The following is a 25,565-nucleotide window of genomic DNA, read 5'->3' as shown; positions in this document are numbered from 1 at the left end:
ACCGTGCAGCACTTACATAACAATGTATACAGGGCGCTGCCATTGTTACGTCACCTGTACATACTAGGGTTAGGGACCGTGCGGTTGCTGCGCGGTCCCTTAACCCTAGTATAGCACCAGCACAGCACTTGAGCACCGTCTGTACTGTGCCTCAGTTAGCCCCCTCCCTGATCAGGTAGCCTCCTCCCTGATCTTCTTAACCCCTTTTCAGTAGGTTAAGACCTTTTTATTTAGGCAGGCCTTTGATTAATCATATGGCAGAGAAGGGTTCAAAGAGGTATACAGCTATACATTATTTTGCATGCTTTTAATCATGCTTTAAAATGTAAAATATTTTAAAACTGTTTTAACTATGTATTTTAATAGAACTGATGTTTATTTTTGTTAAAAAACGTTTGTAATAGTATATTTTTAACTAAACTGTTTTTTTAAAGCCATCTTGTGTCACCTAGCAGGAAGACAGCAGGACATAAATTGAATTAATTAATGAATAATTGAATGAATGAATAATCTTTTGTACTGAGACAACCTATTTCTAAAAGAAAACTCTTTTCTAGAAGAAAACTCAGTTCCTCCAAATGGTACTCTTTTTCTTTTCCTCCATCGAAAACAGTTCTTCCTTTCTCTGCTTGGTTACCCACAAATCTATAAACCCTCTTGCTTGTGCTCTTATGTTGGGGTGGAAATCATACCGCTGCCCAAATTTTTTGGCCTACAACTTCCATCAGCCCTAGCTAGCATGTAGAAACAAAATAATTGCCCTCCCCTACCTTATTTATATCTTCCTTCTATTTGGGGCTTTGTCTTCCTTGAAAGATCCTGAGTGATTTAACATTGTACCCAGAGACCACTAAAGTTATGTTAATGCACAGAGATAAATTTTGTAGGTCCTGCATAGCAGCTGCGTGTATTTATGGTTGACAAAAAGAAAACAAGGAAGGGAGGGACCTGGGTTCCTTCCTCAAGTGCCCCCCTTCCCAGTGTTTTGGCAGTTCTACACCCAGTTTTCTGGAAGCAAGTTCCACTGAATAGACAACTGCAATGTTGCACCAACCTTGACAGTTGCCACTTAGCTCTGTAGGCATGGGCAGAATCACATTCATGCTAATTGTATTCCCACCATTTTTATGTCTGGAGAAGGCTCTGTTAGGCCTTTTGATTTCATTCCCCTCTGTTTTTCTTTCCTTTTTTTTTTTCTTTTTTTGGTTTTGGTTTGTTTGGTTTTTCTCCTTGGCACTCATGTTTAATTTCTACTCTGCCCTATAATTGTCAGAAGTTCTGACAAAAGCGTGTTTAAAGTATCATTTTCCTGTTTTTAATTTACAAATGTTTTACCCTTTTAGTGACCACTTTCAAGAAAGAACAGACCATTATGTTAACTGTAATAATTTTGTGAGTGAGTGAGAAGGAATGCTGAGGCAAAGCAGACATAAATCTCAAGTGGTTGGATGACTTAATGAGAAGGAGATGTAACTGCATGAACTGGGATTGCACTTTTGTGATTTAGAAAGACAAATGATACTGTGCAAAAAAAAAAAAAAAATAGAGAGAGAGAGAAAATAGAAAAATTGTAATAAAAGGAGAGATAGAATATGCTAAGGACTATTGTTTATAGCCGGTGATGTATAATCTCCTAAAATCAAATACCAGCAAAGAATTTGGCATGTCCATAGCTTTAGGTGCTTTAATCAGTGCAGAATTCCAAATTTTATTGTTTTTTTAAAAATCCAGACTCTGTTTTTGTCCATTTGTTTACATTTTTCAAACATGACAGAAACTGAGAGGACAGTCTGAAAACAGCAGGACTCCTACTGAATGACGCACTAAAAGCGCCATCCATGTTTTCAAAGAGTCTGCCTGCTTTGTGGATTTAGAAACAGTAAAACGAAGATGCTTTCACAAAGAAACACTCAGATTTGCTTCTTGAACTGCCTCATATGTACTGTGGACATAAAGCCTGCTTCAGGCAAGAAAATAGGCATTGGATTGTAAGGGTGGTCTCTTTATCTCATGCCAGACCAAACCCTTAAGCACAACAAGTGAATAGTGCCCTTAACCTTAATGTGAGTTTTCCTTTCCTACCTTTATGCCTCTGTCTGCCCACCTTGCAGTTCCAGGTCTGGGAACGGTTCCCTTTCACTTCAGCCATTCGGTGCTTCCCCCAGAGCGGCTCTCAGTGCCGATCCACAAGCCCTTGGGACGGACACGTTCAGAGCCCCTGCCACCCAGCTCCAGAGCCGTACAACAACAGCTGGCCTACCAGCAACATCACACCCTTTTCCTTGAGCGGCTGAAGCAGCAGACACTGCTGGGCAAGGTGGGCTCTGGTTTTCTCTTTTCCAAATGAGAGAGAAAGAGGGAGGAAGGGAGAGAAGGGAGTATGTGTAGAGGCACTGATATTTTGGCAGTCCTTCTATGCATTGTTGGTGAAGATCAGTGGTATCACTAAGGTTGGTGTCACCTGGTGCATTAACCTATGGTGTCACTCCCCCATTGACTTCCTCCCATACCACACCATACAGAATCCTTAGTAATGTTTTTTGTACTGACGTTATTCATAAATCGTAATTCTCATATATCACTGAATGTCATGCCAAGATTTGTGACATAAACAGCTAGCAAAATGAAAATTATACCTTGAAATTGCAATATGATATTCACAGCCTAAATGTATTTACATGTGTGGAGTGTGGAGAAATTTCATGTGCCATAGAAAGGCAGACAAACCTAATCAAATTGAGAGGTGAACTGAAATTCAGTTGAATTTTCCAGTAAAAAAGGGTGGAGAAATGCATACGGTGGGGCAAAAATACACACAGAAATGGTTACACTCATGAAATTATCATCTATTCGTTGTCTTAAGGAAGCTACTTTCCAAAGTGTACACATTAGGCAAAACAGTCAACAAAACAAAAGGCACGCATGAAAAGAAATGTTGAACAGTGCTCACAAATTTTCACGCCATGATTTTGGAAAAGCCTCAAAATTCACGCAGTTTGGAAAAGTAGGAAACGGAGGTAAACCAGAGTTGACAGATTCATCCATGCTTGTCATTCGACAGCGCATGTCCAAGAGTGAGAAGCCACGACTGCAGCAGATCCCCTCTTCTGAAGATATGGAGGCGGAGGCAGGAGGAGATCTGAGTGACCTGCCTCAGAGCCAGGTGGAGCCTTCGTCAGCAGGAAGCGGCAGTAAGGAGGCAGAAAGGAGTGCCAGACTGGGCCAGCCTCAAGAGGAACATGTCCTTCAGCAGGTATTGGAAGGGAAAAGGAGGAGGAAATGAGCATTTTGCCCCATGTGAAGGAACCCTTTATTTCTCCCCTTTTCCTTTCTCTTCCTATCATTTTCTCTCTATCTCTCATTCACAAAGGGCTGAACAGGCTCCATTTTGATGGCAGCTTGTGAATCTCCCAGGGATAAGCAAGGTGAGATACATGTGTGCTTGTATGTGCCTTCAAGTCACCAGTTGATTCATGGCGACCCCATGAATTTTGTAGAGTTTTCTTAAACAAGGAATCCTCCGAGGTGGTTTTGCCAGTTCCTTCCTCTGAAGTATAGCCTACTGCAACCTGGTATTTGTTGGTGGTCTTCCATCCATGTACTAACCAGGGCTGACCCTGCTTAGCTTCCAAGATCAGATAAGCTCTGATCATACCTTGTTCATACCTTGCCTTTTGATTTGCTTTGATGGTTTCTATGCATATCTGGCCATAGTTTATGCACCTTAATATGCCACAATCTCTTCTTAACTTCCTCTCTTTCTCCTTCTCTCTCTTTCCTTCTCACACTCCCCCCTTATCTTCTTCCTTCCTTTTTTCTTTTTTTTTTCTTCCTACTGCCCTGCCCTTCACAATATGATGCTTCCAAAAAGCCAATGAGATGTCTGCATCAATTGAAATCTCCAGAGGGCAGCATCAGCAGAGACAACATGGAAGCACAGTACCATGTGCTATGGGTTGAGGAAGGACCAGGATGGAAGCAACAGCCAGTTTAGTTTTTAGAGAAAGGGGTTCCCCTTATAACATGGTGTTTGTCTTAATCCCTTCAACAGGCCCAGTACGCCTGGGAGCAGCAGCAACGTATCCAGCAGCACCAGCTTCTCCGGAGACAGCCTCCTGCCGACTCACTCCTGATCCCTGCTACCCGTGGAGGCCACCGGCCACTCTCCAGAGCTCATTCATCACCCGCCCCAGCCACTGCCTCCCTGCCCAGCCAGGATACATCTTCCAAATCCCTGCCAACCCCTGTACAGGAGCAGTCTACCAAACCACGGTTCACCACAGGTAAAATTTCCCACACAAATTTCTGATCTCCTGTGACAGGAATGGACAGACAATGGCCCCCTGGATCGTTTGGACTGCAGCTCCCACAATTCCCTACTTTTAGTCAAGGTGGCTGGGGCTACTGGGAAGTGCCATAAGTCAGAACTATATAACACACACACACAGAGAGAGAGAGAGAGAGAGAGAGAGAGGACTCCTACCAGAAATTGCAGCAATGTGATTCTTTTTGCCTCTTTTTCTCAGAGTTAAGGGCTTCTGCTAGCACCAGAACACCTCTATGTGTTCAAATTAACCAAAGTAAATTTGGTAGCCTGTCAAAATGTATTGATTTATGTTTGATTATTATGTTTGATAAATAATAAATTTATATATATTGGTTTATGCTGACTGAGACAGCTGGAATTCCTAGATGAATTTGGAATATGTGTTTGTGGTTCCACAGCATAATTTCAGTTATTGCAAAGAAGTACAGTACTGGAAAGAAGGAGCAGATCTTGCTGTTCTTTGATTGTGGTACAAAGGGTTTAATCCCTGCATGGAAGAGCACAGGACGATTTCCCACTGTATCAGGAGTGGGCTGTGGGAGGTGTGGGTGGTGAAGGAGTGCACACATACACCCTAGGAGACTTTGAAGGGCTGCACCTCAAACACATACAAAATAGGTTATTTTCCCCAAAGGCCCCTAAACACCATGAACCACAGCCAAACATCATTATGTCTTCATCAAGCCTCATTTAAGGCTACTTGAAAAGTGTAGAAATAATGTGTGTTACATACAGTTCATACTGGACTATATCCATGGCTAGGAAATGCCCCCTTTTTGGACTGCCTCTTCCAGAATCCATTAGCCAACATGGCCACTGGAGTTGTAGCCTAAACAGGCAACTTTTCAAGAGTCTGACTGTATCACTTCAGAGTGCAGTTGAGTGAAGCTGATTTTGTGACTGTTGAGCCATATTTTGAAAAACCCATAGAGAACTAATGGTTTGTTATGTGAAAGATTTTAATATTGGGAAAGGTAAGGCTAAATCAGTACTTCCTAACTTGTTAGAGACTAGAATTGTTCTTGTTGTTACTAATGTATACTCATGTAGAAGTCCAGAAATTGTAGTAAAAAATGGATTAAAAAAACAGATCAATTTATCCATGGGCCAATGTAAATACTGTACTTTAATAACTCTTATTTAAAAAGGAGCCATCCTCTTCTGTGAGTAGAATGGCAGAAAAGCAAAAGCTTTATCCATCCTGAGAGCACCTAGCAATAGCAATATCATTTACATTTCTATAGTGCCTAATAGTGAACTTAGCACTCTCTTAGCACAGTTTACAATTACAGTTTGCAACCTAAATGAAGCACTGACACATTGTCTCTCTTATCCATCCATCCTTAAAGGTGAGCCCAAACATTTATGCCTGATAGAATCTTGTAAGTTCTTTGGCATCATTTTCCTTTGCTTCATGCTCCTAAATTTTACCATCGACTTATCCACGGGGCATATCAAAATCCATAATTTTGGCCCTCAAACTTGCCCTCAACTTATACATGAGGTCAACTTATAGTATCAGCTACCCTAAAATAGTACCATATATAGTATATATGGTAGTTTGACGATTAAATTTATTGTTAATTCATTTGACTCTAAAATGCATATTTTGTAACTTGCAGCATACATGTTTTTAGGGTAGCTGACAAAAAAATTATACAATGCATCAGCAATGTCCATCTGTAGAAAGTTTACCGACAAGAGTAAATACTTAAAGTCACATTTCCTCTCCTGCAGTTTATACTACATCCTGGACAGGTTGTACAATGTGCTGGGTTTGCATGCTCTAATCAGTTCCAGGAACTCAACTGATCCAAGAGAAAAGTGGCCAGAAAAAACTTTATGGGTGACTTCGGTGCCCTTGTCCTTTCATTGCAGGAATTGTGTATGACTCTGTCATGCTGAAGCATCAGTGCTCATGCGGAGACAACAGCAACCACCCTGAGCATGCCGGTCGCATTCAGAGCATCTGGTCTCGCCTGCAGGAACGAGGTCTACGCAACCAATGTGAGGTAGGGGGCACTGCAGGCCAAGAGTTATGCTGGGAGTGTTTTTCCTCACAGATTGTCTTCTTGCTGCTTCAAATAAGACTTCTAGGCTTATTATTTATTTATTTATTTATTTTTTGTACGTGTTGAATCTCCCTTATCTGGAATTCTGAATTTCAAAATACTCTAAAATCCAAAACTTTTTCTATGGAGATAGTGACATTTTTGGTTTCTGATGGGTCTTTGTACACAAAGTTTGTTTCAGGCATAAAATTAATTAAAATATTGTGTATAAAAATTACTTTCAGGCTATGTGTATAAAGAGTATATGAGACATACATGCATTTTATGTTTAGACCTGGGTACCATCTCCAAGATATCTCATTATGTATTTGCAAATATTCTCGATTTCAAAAAGAAATTCCAAAATCCAAAAAATTTTCTGGTTCCACCATTTCAGCTATGGGACACTCAACCTGTATTGGGTTTTGATTCCTTGATTTGGGCCTTCAGATCGGGGGCACAGGGAGAAAAATAGTTATTTATGCAAGGAAAGGGATGGCAGAGGGAAATAGCATTTTCTACAACCATGGGAATTAGTCACTGAGATTTGAGGAGCACCACGGCTTTGCCTGGTGCACTTCCAGGTGCAAATAAAAAAGGAAAATAAGTAAATAAAAAGCCATGAAACCTTCTCCTAAAGATGCATATAATTTGTGCTGAAAAAGCAAGCCATTTTTTGGAGAAGTTGCTAAAAAAAAACAAGTTGACCTCAGCTGATGAATTGGACAACAATTCTGGAGACCAGGATTCAAATCCCCGCTTGACTATGGAAACTCCTGGGTGACCTTGGTCAAGTCACATATTCTCAGCCTCAGAAAATCCTATGATAGGTTTGCCTTAGGGTCGCCATAATTTAGAAGTGACTTGAAGGCACACAACAGCAACAAATAGCTCAGACGATCTCCCCAAGACAGGAGAGCAATAGACTTTCTGCCAGCTGTACAGACGTTTGGTACTGATAACATGAAAAGACAACAGGAACTCTTGATTTACACTTTAAAATTTAAACACACCAAAAAAATGTGATTTGCCTGTTTCATTGTGTGCAGAAACTTCAAGGAAGCAGTGATTGTAGATCTAGCTCTCCCCTGTGACATCTTATGGCTGTTAGATTTGTGGTAGGGAATATTTGAAGATTTGAAAATATTTTCCTTGATGTTGAAAAAAAGGTATAATGACAGATTGAGACAACTGACTAAAAAAATGCCACATCTTCAGCAAGATTTTTTTTTTCAGCCCTACATGATAGAGAGAAAAAAATAGAGGAAAACAAAAAGTTATTTAGCAATAGGCTTTCAGAAGAATTTCATCTAAAATCATTGAGCAACATGCAAAGATGTCTGTATGCAAGCCCAGCAGGAAGAAACCTTTTGTAATGTTTCATTTTAGCATTTGAGAATAAAATAAACAAGTATTTACGTCCCAAGATAATGGTTATTTTAGACAAATCCAATGGGCAAATTTTAATTTCAGAGTCTTCTAATAATTCTTTCATGTGGTGATGATGAACAATAGAAATAGAATGGACCATCAAAAACAAGGAAGCCACAGCTGTGATTGTCAGCTCAGCATGCTGCATTTTTATATTACAAACATATAGCAAGTTTTTGTTAATTAAATTTTATTGCACATAAAAACAAACAGTTACAAACATCTTCATGGTCCTCAAATGCATTGTTTTGTGAAAGTTAGCCATAGAGATATACTGGAGGAACCAGAGATTCCTATTATTATTATTATTATTATTATTATTATTATTCCTATTGATTACATAATAATCAAAGCCACAATGTCAAAGCAGCGAATAAGGAGGGCCGACTGTACCATGATTCCATTTTAAATTGCCATGGCTTCATCCTATAAAATTGTGGGATTTGTAGTTTGGGGAGATCCTAAAGCTTTCTGTCTGAGAATTATACACACCCCTCCCAAAATAGCAAACTTCATTAAACTAGAATCATAGTGCTGAAAGTGTGTAATGTGAAATGGTCCCCAGCTCTTCTGTGGTATAAATACAAGTTGGGGCTTCCGAACGTAGAACTCCAAAATTCTCCAAAACTCAAAAATGTCTACATGGGAGGCTGACATAGGAGGTTATTGCATTAGCTTCGCTGCTAGGATAGACCCGGGGATGTAACTTTTTGAAGCTGGATCTTATCGCATTCACCCATTGGTGGGCAGTATGCAGTCTGTATTTAATCCAGGTGCCAAGATTTTCCTGTTCTTGAAAATATGTGGGACAAGCCTGGAGATGCCCGGGTTCATACAGGCTGCATACTGCCCAGTGATGGGTGAATGCGATAAGATCTGCCCTAAGAAAGTTACATCCCAGGTCCATCCCGACAGCGTAGGTAATGCGATAATCTCCATAGTATTTTCTTTGCTTTCTGATGGTTCAGTGTACACAAACTTTGTTTTATACACAAAATTACTAAAAACAATATTATATATAAAGTTACCATCAGGTTACATGCATATGAAATATAAATAAATTTAATGTTTAGACTTGGATCCCATCTCCAAGATATCTCATATATATATATTTTTAAATGTGGGCTTTTATTCTAAACAAATGGAATACTCCCTTCCTCCAAGAGAGCCAAGTTGTCAAAGCTAAAACTCCATATTCTTCCCTGCTTCTGTCCTTTCCATCTCTAATCCCCCCACCCTGAACAAATTAACAAGAAATGGAGAAATGGACTATCTTTTGCCCAAAATGGTGCTTGCATGAGCTGAAGAAGATTAATGACAGAAGAATAAGGAAGGAAAGGATAATTTTAGGATGAAAAAGCTGTCAGGAACCCAAATTATGAAACCTCTCTTTTGTTGGGAGTGCAGCCCAAGATGAAAGACAGAAAATCTACTTTCTTTAGAGTTACAGCATGTCCCTGTCCCCATTCCCTAACTGCTGCTGTTTTCCTCCATACCCACTTCAAATTCCCATCACAGGGATTTCCGCCAGACACCAAGGATGCACTTTAAAGACAATGCATATTTCCACCACTGACATGTTTGTTCCCCAGCCTGAACAATAAACGAATTAGGAGTGTTGCTGAATGCCCTTGTTAATTCAAAGGGCAGTTGACTCATTGAGCAACAAACATTTCTCATGCCCTGTAAATCCTGCCCCGTTAAGTCAGCACCACCACGTTTTTTGAAGACGCCCATTTCACAGATGCTCGACAGATGTGAATGTTCACCAAAGCAGTTGCACTCTCAAGAAATTTATGAAGAACTATTTTTCTTTCAAAACTCTTAAGAGTCTCTCTAGATCATATTCTTGTATTGGTAGCTGTCTCATTACTCTCTTGCTGCCCTGTGGAGCAGACTTTAAAATCACCACTTTCCACAACCACTATCTCAAAAATGTAATTTTGTTCAAATATTTTTCTAGTCAAAAGGCCATATTTGAATATCATCAAGGGGCATTGTCCACTTTTGGAAGGTTGGGTTGAATGGACATCTCATATAATCATAGAGTTGGAAGAGATCACAAGGGCCATCCAGTCCAACCCCTTACCATATAGGAACACACAATCAAAGCACCCCTAACAGATGGCCATCATGCCTCTGTTGAAAAGCCTCCAAAGAAGGTTTGCTGTCAAATAGCTCTTACTGTCAGGAAGTTCCTCCTAATGTTGAGATGGAATCTTTTTTTCCTGTAGTTTGAACTCAGTAGTCTTAGTCTCTGGAGCTGCAGCATATAAATGTACTCCATCTTCAGTATGACATCCCTTCAGATATTTCAACAGGGCTATCATATCACCTCTTAACCCTTTCTTCTCCAGGCTAAACATACCCAGCTCCCTAAGATGCTCCTCATAGGGCATGGTTTCCAGGCTCTAAGATCCTTACTTTGGATCTGGATCGCCCATTCTGAAATAACAATGGCAGATATGGCTGTCTGTTCTGTTTTTTGGTTGCTAGGCAAGAGCAGTGTGTGTTCTCCATGCCACAGAACCCGGAGGAAAGGCAGTTAGGGCTGAAGAATGATGGCATCTTGGTGAGGGAAGTAGAGGTAAAAAAAGGGAGAATGACAGAAGGGTCCACTGCGTAAGGAGAAATGGGGGGGGGGGGGGGCTCATGAGTAGAGAGCAGGGCAAGATGACATGTTTTATGGTACAGTGCTAGAGATTTAAAAGTTTCCAGAAATTTTGAAGCCATGGAAAAACACATTGGGGGGAGGTATCAAGAAAAAGTAGAAATTTTCAGAAAAAAAATGAAATGTGGTATTAATGTACTCTGCATTGTTACTTTAAGAACCTAAAACATATTATGTATACTTTTCCGAGACCTTACTGTGTTAGTCTGGAATATAAGTATGTAAAGAGATATTGTAGCACTTTTGAGACTAAGATCCAAAACACACTGCAGAAATAATCCACTTTGAGACAGCTTTAACTTCCCTGGCTCAGTGCTAGGGAATTCTGAGAACTGTCATTTTGTGAGACATTTAGCTTTCTCTGTCAGAGAGCTCTGGCGCCACAATAAACTACAATTTTCAGGATTCCCCAGCACTGAGCCCAAGCAGTTAAAGCCATCTCAAAGTGGATTATTTCTGCAGTGTGTTTTGGACCTAACTGTGCAAAAGAGGTTTGTATCATAAGCTTTCGTAGAAAAGGGCTGCATCTGCACTGTAGAAATAATACAGTTTGGCATCACTTTAACTGCATGGCTCAATAGTATGGAATTCTGGGGTCTGTAGTTTTGTCGGATTTTTGGCCTTCCCTGGCAGAAAGCTCTGGTGCCACAAAAAAAAAAACCCAACCTACAAGTAGCAATGAACCATGGCAGTTAAAGCAGTGTCAACTGCATTATTTCTGCAGTGCCAATTCAGCCTTCTCTGCTTGCATTTGATGAAGTAGATTTAAGTCGAAGAATGTCTATGAGACAACTACTTTTGCACAGTTAGACTCAAAGATGCTGCAAGATCCCTTTGGATATATATAATTTTCTTTGGCATACAAATATTACATTTGGTATATTAAAAGTGCCCTTTTTCAGGCAATAATTACATTTTAAAAATATAAAGGGGGATTGTTATAAATGGAGATGCAAGGTCCTCAGCTTTAAGAATCCTCTTTAGTTTTGGCAGTTTATTAGGGGCAAAAAATAAATAAAAATAAAAGCCACAATGGAAGAAACCATTAACATTAGAAAATAATAACTCTCTCCTCTAGTTTTCTATAGCATCAGATAGGCATAAAACACTCATTCCCATAAAAATGATTGAGAAAATAAAACCAAGATCAGGAATTGCAATGATCAGATAGAGTACATTGTCTTATATAAAAGTTTTCATGTTGCACAGTTTTTAAAAATACTTTTGCAAGAAGTAAATCTATGAACACTTTCTCGTAAACATTTTTTCATAATTCAGTCAGAAAATGTCCCATAATCCAATTTTTATTTTAAAATAATTTTAAGTTATTCCAATTTGCCGGGTGGTGGGGGTGGGGTGGAGAGGAGGCTTCAGAAAAAGACACACGAAAAATGGTTTTCTTGTCAACCCTATGCAGTGCTCTTACACAAGACATGCACATTGCAGTGACACTCCTTTGGGAGAATTACCAGTAGTTTGCATTGCGTGAGTCCAAGCTACCAAGTTGTCTTTTACACTACACAGTTATAGCACTGTGATCCCACTTTAACTGCCTGGCTGCATCCTCTGGAATCCTGGGGTTTGTAGTTTGGCCAGAGGCAGCAGAGGAGATCCCTGGATGAGGGATTCTAAAGACCATTCTCTAAACTGCACATCCCAGGTTGCCATGGGATGTTGGCATGGCAGACCCCAAACAATATTCTAAGTCAAATAGCATGTCTAGCCTTGGAAACAGTTGCCCTGGGTACAAAATGCTGCTGTTGAATGTCAAATCACTGAATGGAAAAACAAATGCCATTGAGGCATGGGTGAGCATACTAACTTTGTTGCATGAGGCTGAGGGGTATTTCTCTCTCTCTCAGCTCTACCTGCCAGGTTTTTCTGTACTGAAATAGGAAAGACCTGGATAATGGGGAGGTGGAGTTGCAATGGTCTATTGGGAGTCCATCCCCTGACCAGGTGTTCTGTGCTGCAGTGAGCAAGTTTGGAATGTGTATATCTAAAGGTGGGCAGCCAGAACAAAATAGGTATCCTGTTGATGTACTACCCACCTCAATGTTCAGCAGTCTCCCTTTCTGAGCCTGTCAAGGTGGTCTCATAGTTGGTGTTAATGTCTCTGTGGCTAGTAGTGCTGGAGATGTCAACATCCATACTGAGACTGCCCTTTTGGAAGTGGCTCAGGACTTCATGGCCTCCAGGACAAGCATTAGTCTGTCCCAAGTGGTACCTGGCCCTAATCATACTGCTGGGCACACTCTGGACCTTGTTTTCTGTGCTAGATGGGGTGATGGTGATCTTGGTGTAGATGAACTTTCAGCAGTTCTGTTGTTATGGAAAGTTAAGTAGCTGGCCATGTTCAGACTCACTGGGATGCAGAATCTTTGAGGGGGGGAGTGTGTGAAGAATTAGGATGGTTTGCCCAGGAGGTTGATGTAACCAGAGGGATTCCTGATGGCTCTTCAGGATCTTTCTGTCACCTCAGCAGACAATTCTGTCAAAGCTCTGGCTCATGTCTGAAATGGGGAAAAGACCAGGGTAGTGGACACAATCTGTCCTGAGCATCCTCTCTTGTGGAGTGGAGCCAAACCAGCCCCCTGGCTCTCCAGGGAATTGGTGACAATGAAGTGAATGAGATGGAGACTGGAGCAATATTGGCAGAAGACTTGCAATGAATCTGACCAAACACAGGTTAGAACTTATATAATGGCCTACTCCATAGCAGTGCAGGCAGCAAAATAGATATATATTGCTGCCAGCATGACAACCAGGGGTCTGTCCCATCTGTAACCAGCCATCCAGAAGCAGATCTGTTTTGAGTTTTCAGAGGTCTATTATACACTGGTCTTCAATTAGAAATTGCAGACTGCTCGATAACCCACTGTGAAGAATTTACATGACACTTTGCAGATAAAGTCAATCAGATCTGCTCCAACTTGGATACTGTAGTTGATACAGTTCCAGTGGGTGTAACCTTGGCTCCTGTTTATCCAGTGTTATTGAGTACATTTTAATTTGTACAGCCTGAGGATGCAGACAGAATCCTTGGAGACGCAAGAGCCACCACATATGTACTAGACTCTTGCCCTTTCTGGCTTATTAAACAGGCCAGAGTGGGACTAGCTGAGTGGGTGAAGGGAGTAGTCAGTGCCTCCTTATAACAAGGCAGCACTCCAACTTGCCTAAAGGAGGCAGTTGTGTAACCTTTGTTGAAAAAGCCATCTCTAAATCCCTCTATAATGGGTAATTACTGTCCAGTGTCCAACATACCATATTTGGGCATGGTACTGACTTGATCATGTGGTGGCTTTCCAGCTCCAAGGATGTCTGAATGAAACAGATTATCTAGATCTGTTTCAATCTGGTTTGGGGCCAGGTTATGGGATGGGGACAGCTTTGATTACCTTGGTGGATGACCTACACAGGAACTGGAAAGGGGGAGCGTGCCCCTTTTGGTTTTGCTGGATCTCTCAGCCTCTTGCAATCCCATCAACCATGGTATCCTTCTGGACTGCCTTGCTGGGACAGGAGTTGGGTGCATTATTTTACAGTGTCTAGAATTCTTACCTGGAAGGGCGAACCCAGAAGGTGGTGCTGGGGAGCTCCTGTTGGTTCTCCAGTCATTGGCCTGTGGGATCTTTTAGGGTTCTGTTTTGTCCCCCATGCTGCTTAATGTATACACTAAACTGCTGGGAGAAGTTGTCTGGAGTTATGGGGTGCATTGCCATCAATATGAGGATGATGCATAACTCTACTGCTCCTTTCCACCCCAATCCAAGGAGGCTGTCCTGGTCCTAAACCAGTGCCTGATATCAGTATGAAACATAATCCAAATAAGACAGGTGCTTCTAAACAGTCAGAACAGGGAATAGGGATTCAGCCTGTGTTAGATGAGTTATACTCCCCTTGAAGACACAAGTTTGCAGTTTGAGGATACTTCTGGACTCAGCTTTGAACCTGGAGTCCCAGGTTTCTGCATTGGCCAGGAATGCTTTTGCACATTTAAAATTTGTGCTCCAACTGCACCTGTTCCTTGAGACACCAAATCTGGCCAAATTGCTACATGTCTTAGGGCCTGAACAGACAGGCCAAAATAAAGCTGCTTCGGATCACTTTGGAGGTATGCTGTTTAAATGATGCATGTGTCCTAAGTGGCCGGAAGCCACGCCAAAGCCACACTCCAGTCCTAAGGACTAGTGTCATTTAAGCAGCATACCTCCAAAGTGACCTGAAGCAGCCTTATTTTGTCCTGGCTGTTCAGGCCCTGAGTTACATTCCATTTGGACTAATGTAACATACTTTGGTAGAATTCAAAGATATAGCTGTGTTAGTCTGGAAAATCAGTATGCAAAGGGATCTTGTGGCACCTTTTAGACTAACTGAAAGAAGTTGGTTGCATGGGTTTTGTAGACTTGAGTCTACTTCCTCAGATGTATGTTTAGAATGGAGAACCCAAAGCAGACCTATGTAAGCTGTGTAAGCACCATCTCAATGACTCTGGAAATGCCTTCCTAGGGATGCCAGAATGGTCAGCAGGCGAAATCTTTTTTGTTCCCGCAAAATCCTTATATATTCCTTTTTATTAAAACAGAAAGTTTTAAAATAATGAGTTAGAGAATGCTGTATTGTTTTAAACTGAGCTGTTTTTAAGTTTTTTCTTTTTAAGTAGCATTTATTATTTTAATTTGAGGTTTGAATTATTTTAATACTGTGAATAATTTAATCCTATTTTAATTTTAATTTTTTGTATGCTTGTGTGAACATTGTATTTATTGTTCTTTTAAATTGTAAGCTGTTGTATGTCTCCCACTTTGGGAAGAAAGAGAGGATAGAAATGATGATGAGGAATATGAGGAAGATGATAATTGGTGGTTACAGTGGAATCATAATGTCATAATTTTGTAGTGTGAAGGACACCCTAAACCAGGGGTAGGCAACCTGCGGCCCGCGGGCCGGATGCGGCCCGGCAAGGCCTTGGGACCGGCCCCCGGCCTGGTCCTGCCACCGATTGCCGCTGGGGCCTTTGGGGGGCAATTGTCTATAGAAGCCTCAGAAACATGCATTTATATTAACATTTTTTAAAGAATCAGTAATTTTTTTCACATGTCCTCCATTTTTTTAAAAAAAGTGTCTTCCATTTGAAAATTTTGTCCTACATTTGTCCTGGTTTATTTATATATTTAATTTTTTTAAAAAAAAAATATTTAATTATTTATTTTTTGGCTTCGGCCCCCCAGTTGTCTGAGGGACAGCAACCCGGCCCCCGGCTCAAAAAGGTTGCCTACCCCTGCCCTAAACTATCACTCTGCCCAATTTCATTTTTGCCTCATGTCTGCTTATTTAAGTGGCCCTGGCTCTTGAGAAGAAGAGATGAAACAATGTAGAGGGAGCCTCAACTCCTACAATGTTTAGGGCACAACAAAATTGTTTGGAAGCCAAGATGCCAATACAATGAGTCATTGGAATCCCCTGGGGTTTGGTTCCAAGACCTCCTGTGGATACCAAAATCTATGGATGTTCGTTAAATATAATGGATTGTAAAATGTTGTCCCTGATATAAAATGGCAAAATAAAGGTTTGCTTTTTGGAATATTTCAAGCCATGGATGCTTGAATACCATGGATAAAGAATCCGTGCATACAGATGGCCAACTGTATCCTGAACCTCAGCCTTAGAGAAGTGTCCATTTTCCCTGGTATAAAGTTCTCTGTATCATCTTGGTGGGCATCCTAGAATCTCACAAATTTGTCTTCCACAATCATTGAAAAGCCTTGATAGTGAGATTTGGCTCTCTTGACTTACCCGGATTTGTCTCTCTGTCAGTGTCTCCGGGGGCGCAAGGCCACTTTGGAAGAGCTGCAGTCTGTTCACACTGAGCGTCATGTGCTGTTGTATGGCACCAACCCCCTCAGCCGCCTGAAACTGGACAATGGGAAATTGGCAGGTAGGAGCCAAAGCAACACCAGCTCTCACCTACTAGACCTAGGTACATGCAAGGTTATCAGCCCCCTCTTCCACAAACACTTCTCCAGATAAGCTCCACTGAAGACCATCCTCTGTAAGTCCCAAAGTGAAAGATGGAGGACTGAGCCCCAGCCATTTGTTCTGGGAAGGAAGAAATGCCACCCACTGGAATGTTGCCGAGTCTACAAATTGGAAATAGTCATTCAGGTGTGATGAACTGGGAAATGCTTTTAATATTATTGTTTTATATTTGGAGGTTATGCTTCACAAAATGTCCCTCAGGTATTGTGGCTATTCAGATGAGAGGCCCTTGAAAACATGGCTGTACCTTTAAATATGGTGTTTATCAGACGAGCTCTTAAAGAGGTACTATTCCAGTGTGACTCCTCTAGCTGCCTCCTGTTGCATGCTGGGATTGGCAGTTTTAAGGAGGGGTATTTAGAATTCTCAGGCAGAGAAGTTCAGCTCCTTAAAACTGCCAATCCCAGCATGCAACAGGAGGCTGCTAGAGGAGTCACACTGGAATAGTACCTCTTTAAGAGCATAGTGTGATAAACATCTATGTCTCTTGTGTACCCTGTCCATGTGCAGTGATCCCTTTAGCTCAGGGCTTGGATATAATGTGTCACAAGTAACAACAATACCAGAAAAGTATTACTTTTCTGAGAACAGGGGCACAATGACAGTCCTTTTGCAAATAATATAATGATTGGTAATATCATTACTTTGTTGTACCTATTCACCTTTATTCTTGACTTTTCCCCCTATAAGGTTTGACACACTCATAGACAGGTCTCCAGCACAAACTAAAAGCATCTGACCCTGGAACTTTTCAAAATCTTTTACGCCCATCAGTGCAACAAGGCCAAGCAGTCATTCCAGAAATTCATCCTGCATAAACTTTTGATTTCTACCATAATTAGGAATTCTCAACAAACATTATGGTGAGAGAGAGAGAGAGAGAGAGATGCACACACACACACACGCACACACACACACACACACCTATGTGGTTCAGTCAGAATATTTTACAAAATAAAACTAAGTTGTTTCGCTCATGGTAAAAAACAAAGGCCCTTTCGCACTACTGAAAGGTTTTCTCAGGATACAGTATGTTGAGTTGTGTGGTGTATGTTCCTTCATGTCACCTTTCAGCTTATGGTGACTCCTGAATTTCATAAGGTTTTCTTATGCAAGGAATACTCAGAAGCAGTTTGGCCAATTCCCGCCTGTCAAGTATAGCCTACACAGCACCTAGTATCCATTAGCAGTCTCCCATCCCAGTGCTAACTAGGGCTTGACCCCTCTTAGCTTCCAAGATCAGATGCGTATCTGGTGCCTTCAGGGTACTTAGGTCCTTATAGAGGGGTATCACCCCCCAAAAAATGTTAGATTTCTTTTAATGAAAATTAAGATAGATTCCCGACTTCTAAAAAAAAGTTATGGAAAAATAATGACTAATACAATGAGTGAATTACTCTCTGGGGACAAGGCCTGGGGGCAATTGGGATAGGAGTGGCAATGATAATGACCTATTGGGGGGTCCTTTGCAATCAGCTATGTAGCAAATTATTTTTTTAAATGCCATTTCCACTCTTCTGCTTTGGCCACACAGGCAGAGAAACTGTTCCTGGCTGCCGCTGCCTTCCCATGCTTGTTCAAGCAGAGGAAGTTAGAGCTGGAGTTTCCCATGTACACCCTTCCCCTAAAGCTCATTTATTTACAATCACATAGTGTGGGGGTGGGCAACCTGAAGGCTCTTCTGATGTTTTGAAAAGCAACTGCCATGTGCACCAAACAGCGTGACCAATGGACAGGAATTATGGGGATTTTAGCTGTGCACATCTGGAAGGCGTAATCCTGAATTGTGTATCCATGAACACCCATTGAAAACTCTCTTACCCATGAAGGTTTTCCTTGGAGAATCTTGAGAATTGTACCATTATGAAGATGCTAAAGGTTTTTTGCTTTGGCTCTTTTGCAGGGCTACAATTGCCAGAATTCTGGGAGGGAAGCCACACCAGTTAAATTGATCTATATTTTGTTATGTTGCTATGCACTTAATGTGTCATTCCTATATGCTCCCATTCACCGCATCCCACATAATGTGTTGTTCACATATGCTTTCTTCTATAACTAGAACTGGCAGGCCAGGACTATCACTGACCCTGACATTTCTGCATCAGACTATGAGATTTAGGGATGGCCCCTTGTGATGTCACAGAGAATGGGCTCAGATGATATCACATGGGTCATATTGCAAGGGGTAATCCCTGGTGGAGCCATTAACCATGATGCATTAAATATTGACCACAGGTAAAACTCCAAGTCTAACAAACCCATATAAGGCAATGTTCTCAGTCTGAGATTCCTCTCCTTCACCCTGAGGAATGGAGAAGTTGATCCAGACGCTGAGATCTGGAAACCCTGACTTTCTCTTTCTCACTTTCTTGCAGGAATCCTGTCCCAGCGGATGTTTGTCATGCTGCCCTGTGGTGGAGTTGGGGTAAGCTTCCTTCTGTCAGATGCTCTCCTAAAATCTATACCCCACAACCAGGAGTGATGTGGTAGTTTTGTGTGCTAGACTAGCAGGAAATGGAGGAAGCACCTAGCTGCAACACATACAGGAATACTGTGAAGGTGGCAAAAACTATTCCAGACTTTTGGCCTGTCTCCCTCTAACCAGGATAGCCAGTAGTCTAAACCAGGCCTGGAGTAACTGGGCTGTTGCAGACAGGTGGAGAGTGCAGAGAAGAGAGTGGACTGAACCTTGGACCTCTTTGGTTTCAGTTTTACGGAAAAAGCATTATTTGTATCGAGGTCCCTTTATCCTGGGTGCCTCTACAGAGTCAGAGATCAACATTCCTCAGCCTTTGATATGTGGCTTTTCCTTCACATAAATTGTCAGCCTCCCTAGTTTGCTCAAGTGCAGACTTTGATTCAAAAGTATGCCTCCTCTTACAAAATGGGTTATTATATGAGAAGGCCTCTCTCAGTTAAGGAGAGAAGGAGACAGAATTAATTGTCTGCTGTTCCCATGAAAGCACAGCTATTTCCCCTAAGTCTCTACTCAGCTCTGTAGCTTTCTCTTCATCCTGCTCCTCTTGACAGAGCAACCTCTGTGGGAATATAAACCAGGGTCTAGGCAGGGACGTAGCCAGTGGGGGGGGGGTTCTTGGGGTCCGGACCCCCCCCTTCCATTAGAAAAATGAATGGTGCATGCTGCTGCGCTGCCGCGCCCAAGCCCCATTATAATGGTGGCACTTAGTCTGGACCCTCCCTTCCTAAAACCCTGGCTACGTCCCTGGTCTAGTGAGATCTTTGCCTAACAAGTCTCACCATCCCCAACCTGTGCTGGTTAGGTTGATGAGAACCGCAAAGGGAGGCCGCAGCTTCTTTTTCCTGCCTTCAACTATTTGTTAAGTTCTGACACACTCATAGATACTTCTCTAGCACAAGCTAGCAGTACCTGTGATCTTGGAACCTGTCAGAGGCTTCTGTGCACATTCATGCAACTGGACCATACAGTTATTATAAAATTCATTTCCAAGGCCTACATGTACTATTGATATCTACCCACAATCAGGAGTTCTACCCAAACTGTCTTGTTCAGTCAAAATATTTCCAAAACAAAACCAGTTGTTTGGCTCATCCGATACCAGGGGCCTTTCACACTTCACAGTTATGACACTATGGTTCCACTTTAACTGCCATGGCAACCGTCTATGGACTCCTGGGATTTGCAATTTATGGTGGAGTGCTTAGAATGCTTGAGAGCCAGTGCGGTATAGTGGTTTGGGTGCTGGACTAGGACTCTGCAAGAGTAGGGTTCAAATCCCTACTTGGACATGGAAACCAACTGAATGACCTTCAGGAAATCATACTCAGCCTTAGAGAAAGTAATGATAATCCTCCTCTGAAGAAATATTGCTGAAATAATTGCAGGATGAATCATAGAATCATAGTTGGCCTTAGGACCAACAAGTTGGAGATTGATGGAAGGCACAAGGCAACCAAAAACTTAGTTATCTCAGCCAGAGATCTCTCAGGTGCCTCATCAAACTACAAACACCAGGATTTCATAGGCAAGTAGAGTCATAATATTATATGTATGTAGTATGAAACCACATAATGCTTTTCTCCAAGGCCATAGTCATAAGCTTTGTTTTGACATGGCCTAAGTATAATGAATGTAGTCAGGTAGTACAATGTAAAGCAGATGAAGTGTAAATACATTATTAAATGGGAAATAAATATGTGCACAAGGCCAGTGAGATTGGTGGCCAGTCCATCCTTCCTCTGGAGAGAGAAGTCAAGGGGTTTTTGGGCTGGCCAGGTCTCCCATCTGTCCACCCCATGGATATCAGCCTGTTCCATGATAAACCTGTGTTTGACCAGTATCATGTTAGAAAGGAGTTGGTGGGTTCACATGGCAGAATGACTCTCTAAATGTATCTGTTGACACAGAAAACTGAAAACTGAAAGTCAAGGACAGAGATCCTAGCCTAGACGTTTCCCAGCTATCTAGTTTTTCGCATTAGAAATACAGAGATTAAGAAGAATTTTCTCATGTAAGCTCTTGCCTACAGTGTGAAGTCATACAGACCAGATGCAGCTTTACATCTTGGTGAGAACTAGACCTACCTTCCATAGTTTCCAAAAAGCAGTTCTTTTCATGTGGCAGCTCATGGGGTCATCCACAGTCATTCCTTATTATTGGGTCTCCCTTCTCTGCTTAGCAGCCTTGGCCTGTTAGGATTTGGTGATACAGGGTGGGACTAGGATTAGTTTGAAGGAGGAGGGATCTCCCCAGTCCCAACTTCTTTCTATCTTTCATGTTCCCCCTCCCCTCTAGACTCTCTGCCATGTTCACTTTCGCTCATCACCTTCTTGAGTGCCTTTTTCTCTCTCTCTCTCTTTCTTTTTTCTGTTCCTCTATTTTTTCCAGGATGCTGCCTCCCAGCCCACCCCTGTTCTCCTTCTCTTAACCCTTTTACTCTCTTTCTCTTGATCTGTGTATCTTCCTCCCTTTCCCTTCCCCTATCCTTATGGATGGGCCTTGCTGCCTCTCTTCCCCCCCTGCTCCCCTGCACCCGGAGAGAAAGAGGGAGAGCGAGCGCACGCCTGGAGCGGTAAGGCAGAAGTGTGTGGGGGTGGGGGGGTGTTCTGCTCACACATGGACTTGATCAGAAGAGAATCTTTGAGGTTTTCCGTTTCTTTGTCGATGACGTGTTTCTGATCAAACCAAGATGTTGGGAGGGTGGGGGGGGGGGAGGCTGAGGAATCAAACAGAACTGAGAAGGTAACAAGAACCGATTATTTATCTTCTCTCTGCCACCTTTTCCTCTACCCATGTTGGCTAGAGGGGAATGTGCTTTAACAATTCACACACGGCCAGAGCATGGCCCTTGGGGTTGGTGTCTTTGGGAACCCCATGAAATTTTGATGCATTAGGGGCAATGCCGCCTCCCATCTATAGCATCATATATTTTCATTAAGGAGCACTTGTCACATGTAAAGTGCTGTGCCGTCCTTACTGGCTTGCACAACAATCCTGCAATGTTATTTCTTGCTTGAAGGATGTTTTCCCTGTTAAGTCCATAGGGAAAGTTGTTTGAAAAATGACTTACACCCAAAGCACTCAGTGGACCTGAGGATGGGTTTGTGCTTGGAGATGAGTCTTCTCAACCCATTTCTCTCTCTCCAGTGGCTTTTCCGTTGGTTCTCTACAGCCTTCCATGCTGTGGTTGAACTATACAGATGTAGATGTGAATATTGCCAATTTAGGGTTTGGGATGTCATTGGCTGGATGTAGAAGTGTTAGCATTAGGTCTGCCTTGAAGATGCAGTGCAGGATAACCTCTTGGTCATCTCCTCCTGTCTCCAGGTGGACAGTGATACCATTTGGAATGAGCTGCATTCCAGCAATGCGGCACGCTGGGCTGCTGGTAGCGTCACCGAACTGGCCTTCAAGGTGGCCAATAGGCAACTGAAGGTAAGAGATTGTTACCAGGGTGGTTTATTTTCTGTAACAGAACAAGAGCAGGACACAGCAAGCATATAATGCACAAAAATAGTCTTGAAACTCCTGAAAACCTAAGGGCAGGATAACAGAGGCAGCACAAGTGTGTTCTGAAAGAACAGCCTTTATTAAAACTCATTCCACAGTTCAGCTACTAAATGTCTATAAATATAGCATTAAGCCATGTTGGCTGGAGGATTTGGGGATTTCAAATCCAAGAAAATAAGTTATATCTTTGCTCTTTAAGATTTTCTCTACTTGCCCGGTTTCCAGTACTGTGTGTTTAGGTATTGCAGTATGGCAATATCTAAACACAGTTACTGGGTTATTCTGATCTTTCTCATTAGAATCCCAGATGCAAATCTACCTGTTGTTAGCCATCAACTGAATGTAGCATAAAAATTCTAACAACAGGTTTATTGAGTAGTGTAGCACTAAGTCAACTTTCCTCAACTAACCATTCTTCAGATATAATCCATGACAAATGCCTCCATCAACACTAGGTGTGTTGTTTGTGGAAGAAGAGGGATGCAGTCCAGCAAGTCTGATGAGCCCTAGGTTGAAGGAAATGTGTGCTAAATTTTGAAGTTAAGATGCCTATCATGATGCCATCATGGTCATTACTGGGTTTGTCAAATACGCAACATGTCCAACTTATAGAGGCTGAATAAAGAGACATGTAGTGTACAGTGTGGGGGTGCAACTATGAGAGGGGAAGAAAGGATAAAAAATCTGCCCCCTGATGAAATTTTCCTACTTTTCCCAAATTTTAGCATTACAGTAATCTAAAACTTCAAGGAAGCATTTAGAAATGCAGTTTAGGCACCCAACAAAAAGGGCAGGAAAAGTGAGCAAAGTAATGCAAATGCAGCAAAGGTAACAATTCTGGGTGTGAGTTATATTCAGAGTCTCTCTGCAATGCTGGACATTTTGAGATTGAAGGAAAATTTCACTAAGGGAGGATGAGCCTGAATTTTTAATAGGTAGGCAGTGTCAATCTCTTGCAAAGTGTTTCATTTTTCTCCCACTGCAACAGGTTGGACTGGAGACAAAAACTTTTATTGGAACAACCAAAATACATAAAATACATGACAGAAACTTTCAAAGCTATATGGCTTCTTCATTAGGCAAAGGTGTTAAAAATCATACAGAAGGGAAAAAATTGCCGATGTTAATCACAAGCCTGCCTTTTGTCAAGATATTGTTGGTGTTGTTCCGAGTATGGAGGGATATCCCCATACAGGCAGACATAATAATGAGTTATGTTGGCATCCCTCAGAGTGAACTAAGCCAACTAAGAGTAAGCGCAGTGCTTCTTAAACTAGACACATGAATGATCCCAATGCAGCAGATCACTAGTTACTCTCACTTTTCCAGGCTGGCCCCATTCACCTTTTAGGCCCTAAATCACTACTGAAAAGAGCTTGCCTTTTGATTCTGCTAAAAATAATTAACAAAAAGCTTTAGTTTTAAATACTACTGAGCTGGGTTTTTTCATGGATTTTCCCCCTTTTCATTATACTTTGGTAAACAAGAACAGGAAGGATTATATTATTTTTCAGTGACTGGATTCAATTTACTTGTTAAAAGTCTTCTCAAACAGATAAGCAGACACACCATTCATTTTAATGTATAATCATCATTGTTGTCATTATCATCACCACCACCACCACCATCATCATCATATTTATTTGTTCCCCACCTTTCCCCCAAAACTGGGACTCAGGGGATTACAAATTGAAATGAATACAATATATCTAAAAAGTATATGAAAGGTCAACATTCAAATCGAATCAAATTAATAGCACTTTAAAATGATAAAAGCATTTTAAAAACAATACAACGAAACTGGTACTGCTTAAAATAGTACAGTTAAAATAGTAAATCCCTCTGCTTATAAGCCTTCTGTTCTAAAAAGACTGCCTGAATAAAAAAGACTTCACCTGCTGATGGAAGGACAGCAAGGAGGGTGGCATTCTACCTTCACTAATGAGAGATTTGCAAAGCCTATGGGCAGCCACCAAGAAGCCCCCATCTTTTGTCCCCACCAGCCAAACCTGTGAAGTTGGTAGAGCCAGACAACCTGCATCTAAGCCATATAGGTCACAACCAACCACAGACTGACAGCTAGAGGACCTGTTGTAGTGTGGGAGATGGTTATTATTTATTCAAATTATGCTTGATGGGTATTGAACAGAGAAAGGAGAACTTAATCAATGTATTTATTTATTTATTGCCACCTCGATCCATTATTAGTATTATGATTATTATTATTTCTATCCTGCCTCTTCAGCAAGATCGAGGTGGCTTACATCAAAACATATAACACAATAAAATAAATTCATTATCCCTCCTCCCCTTCCATGGATTGAGGCAAGAAACAACAACATTGAACAGATGAACAACATCAGTTAAAACACATCTGTTAAAAAGCACATCAATTTAAAATGACAATAAGAGGTACACATATTAAAATGGGTATGTAGAGTGATCATGTAGCACCTTTGAGACTGAAAGAAAGAAAATGACAGCATGAGCTTCTGTAGACTTCAGTTTAAGTCTTCAGATGCCTTTGGTGGAGTGGAAGCCAGGGACAGACATATATATGCCATTGGTATATGAGGATGTCAATTCAAATTACAAATCCTTTGTGTATGGAGATGAAGTTGCAGGTCCAGTTTTAATGATGGTCATTAGTGCACAAAGGCATAGGAAACTGGTCTTTGTGCATGGAGATATTAAATGACCCACACTTAAAATTCATCATTTAAAATTCACGATTTAAAATCATCTAGATATGTCTGCTGGAAGAAACTGGTCTTCAAAGCTGTTTTCAATTTGGACAGCATGTTCAGCTGTCAAATCTCTTCTGGCAGGTCATTCCACAATCTAGGAGCAGCTGCAGAAAAAGTCCTCTAGCTGACAGTTGCCAGTCTAGTCTTGGCTGACTGAGTAAGATCTGAAAGTTCATTGAGTGAAGCACTCTTCAAACAGAAAGAACATTGCAAAATGCATTTCTATAAAACAATCTTGCCACAATATGAAAATATTTGCTGGCATATTTTGATTAATGGTTAGATGCAGAGCTTTATAAATAAAGTT

The 25,565-nt window shown here is 41.4% G+C and overlaps 1 protein-coding gene across 6 annotated transcripts in view; it reads left to right on the top strand.

The window, feature by feature from the left end:
* Positions 1-25,565, top strand: part of HDAC7 (histone deacetylase 7) — a 266,897-nt gene that overhangs the window by 216,811 nt on the left and 24,521 nt on the right. For all 6 annotated transcript variants that reach the window (XM_042448009.1, XM_042448008.1, XM_042448013.1 and 3 more), the window contains 7 exons: positions 2,112-2,317; positions 3,062-3,253; positions 4,052-4,283; positions 6,206-6,339; positions 16,301-16,421; positions 18,898-18,947; positions 22,329-22,436. In XM_042448009.1, coding sequence (XP_042303943.1) covers positions 2,112-2,317; positions 3,062-3,253; positions 4,052-4,283; positions 6,206-6,339; positions 16,301-16,421; positions 18,898-18,947; positions 22,329-22,436 — 1,043 coding nt within the window. The remainder of the gene's footprint in view (positions 1-2,111; positions 2,318-3,061; positions 3,254-4,051; positions 4,284-6,205; positions 6,340-16,300; positions 16,422-18,897; positions 18,948-22,328; positions 22,437-25,565) is intronic.

The sequence above is a fragment of the Sceloporus undulatus genome, chromosome 2 (genome assembly GCF_019175285.1).
Source record: "Sceloporus undulatus isolate JIND9_A2432 ecotype Alabama chromosome 2, SceUnd_v1.1, whole genome shotgun sequence".
Lineage (NCBI taxonomy): Eukaryota > Metazoa > Chordata > Lepidosauria > Squamata > Phrynosomatidae > Sceloporus > Sceloporus undulatus.
This window is presented reverse-complemented; position numbering and strand designations above follow the sequence as displayed.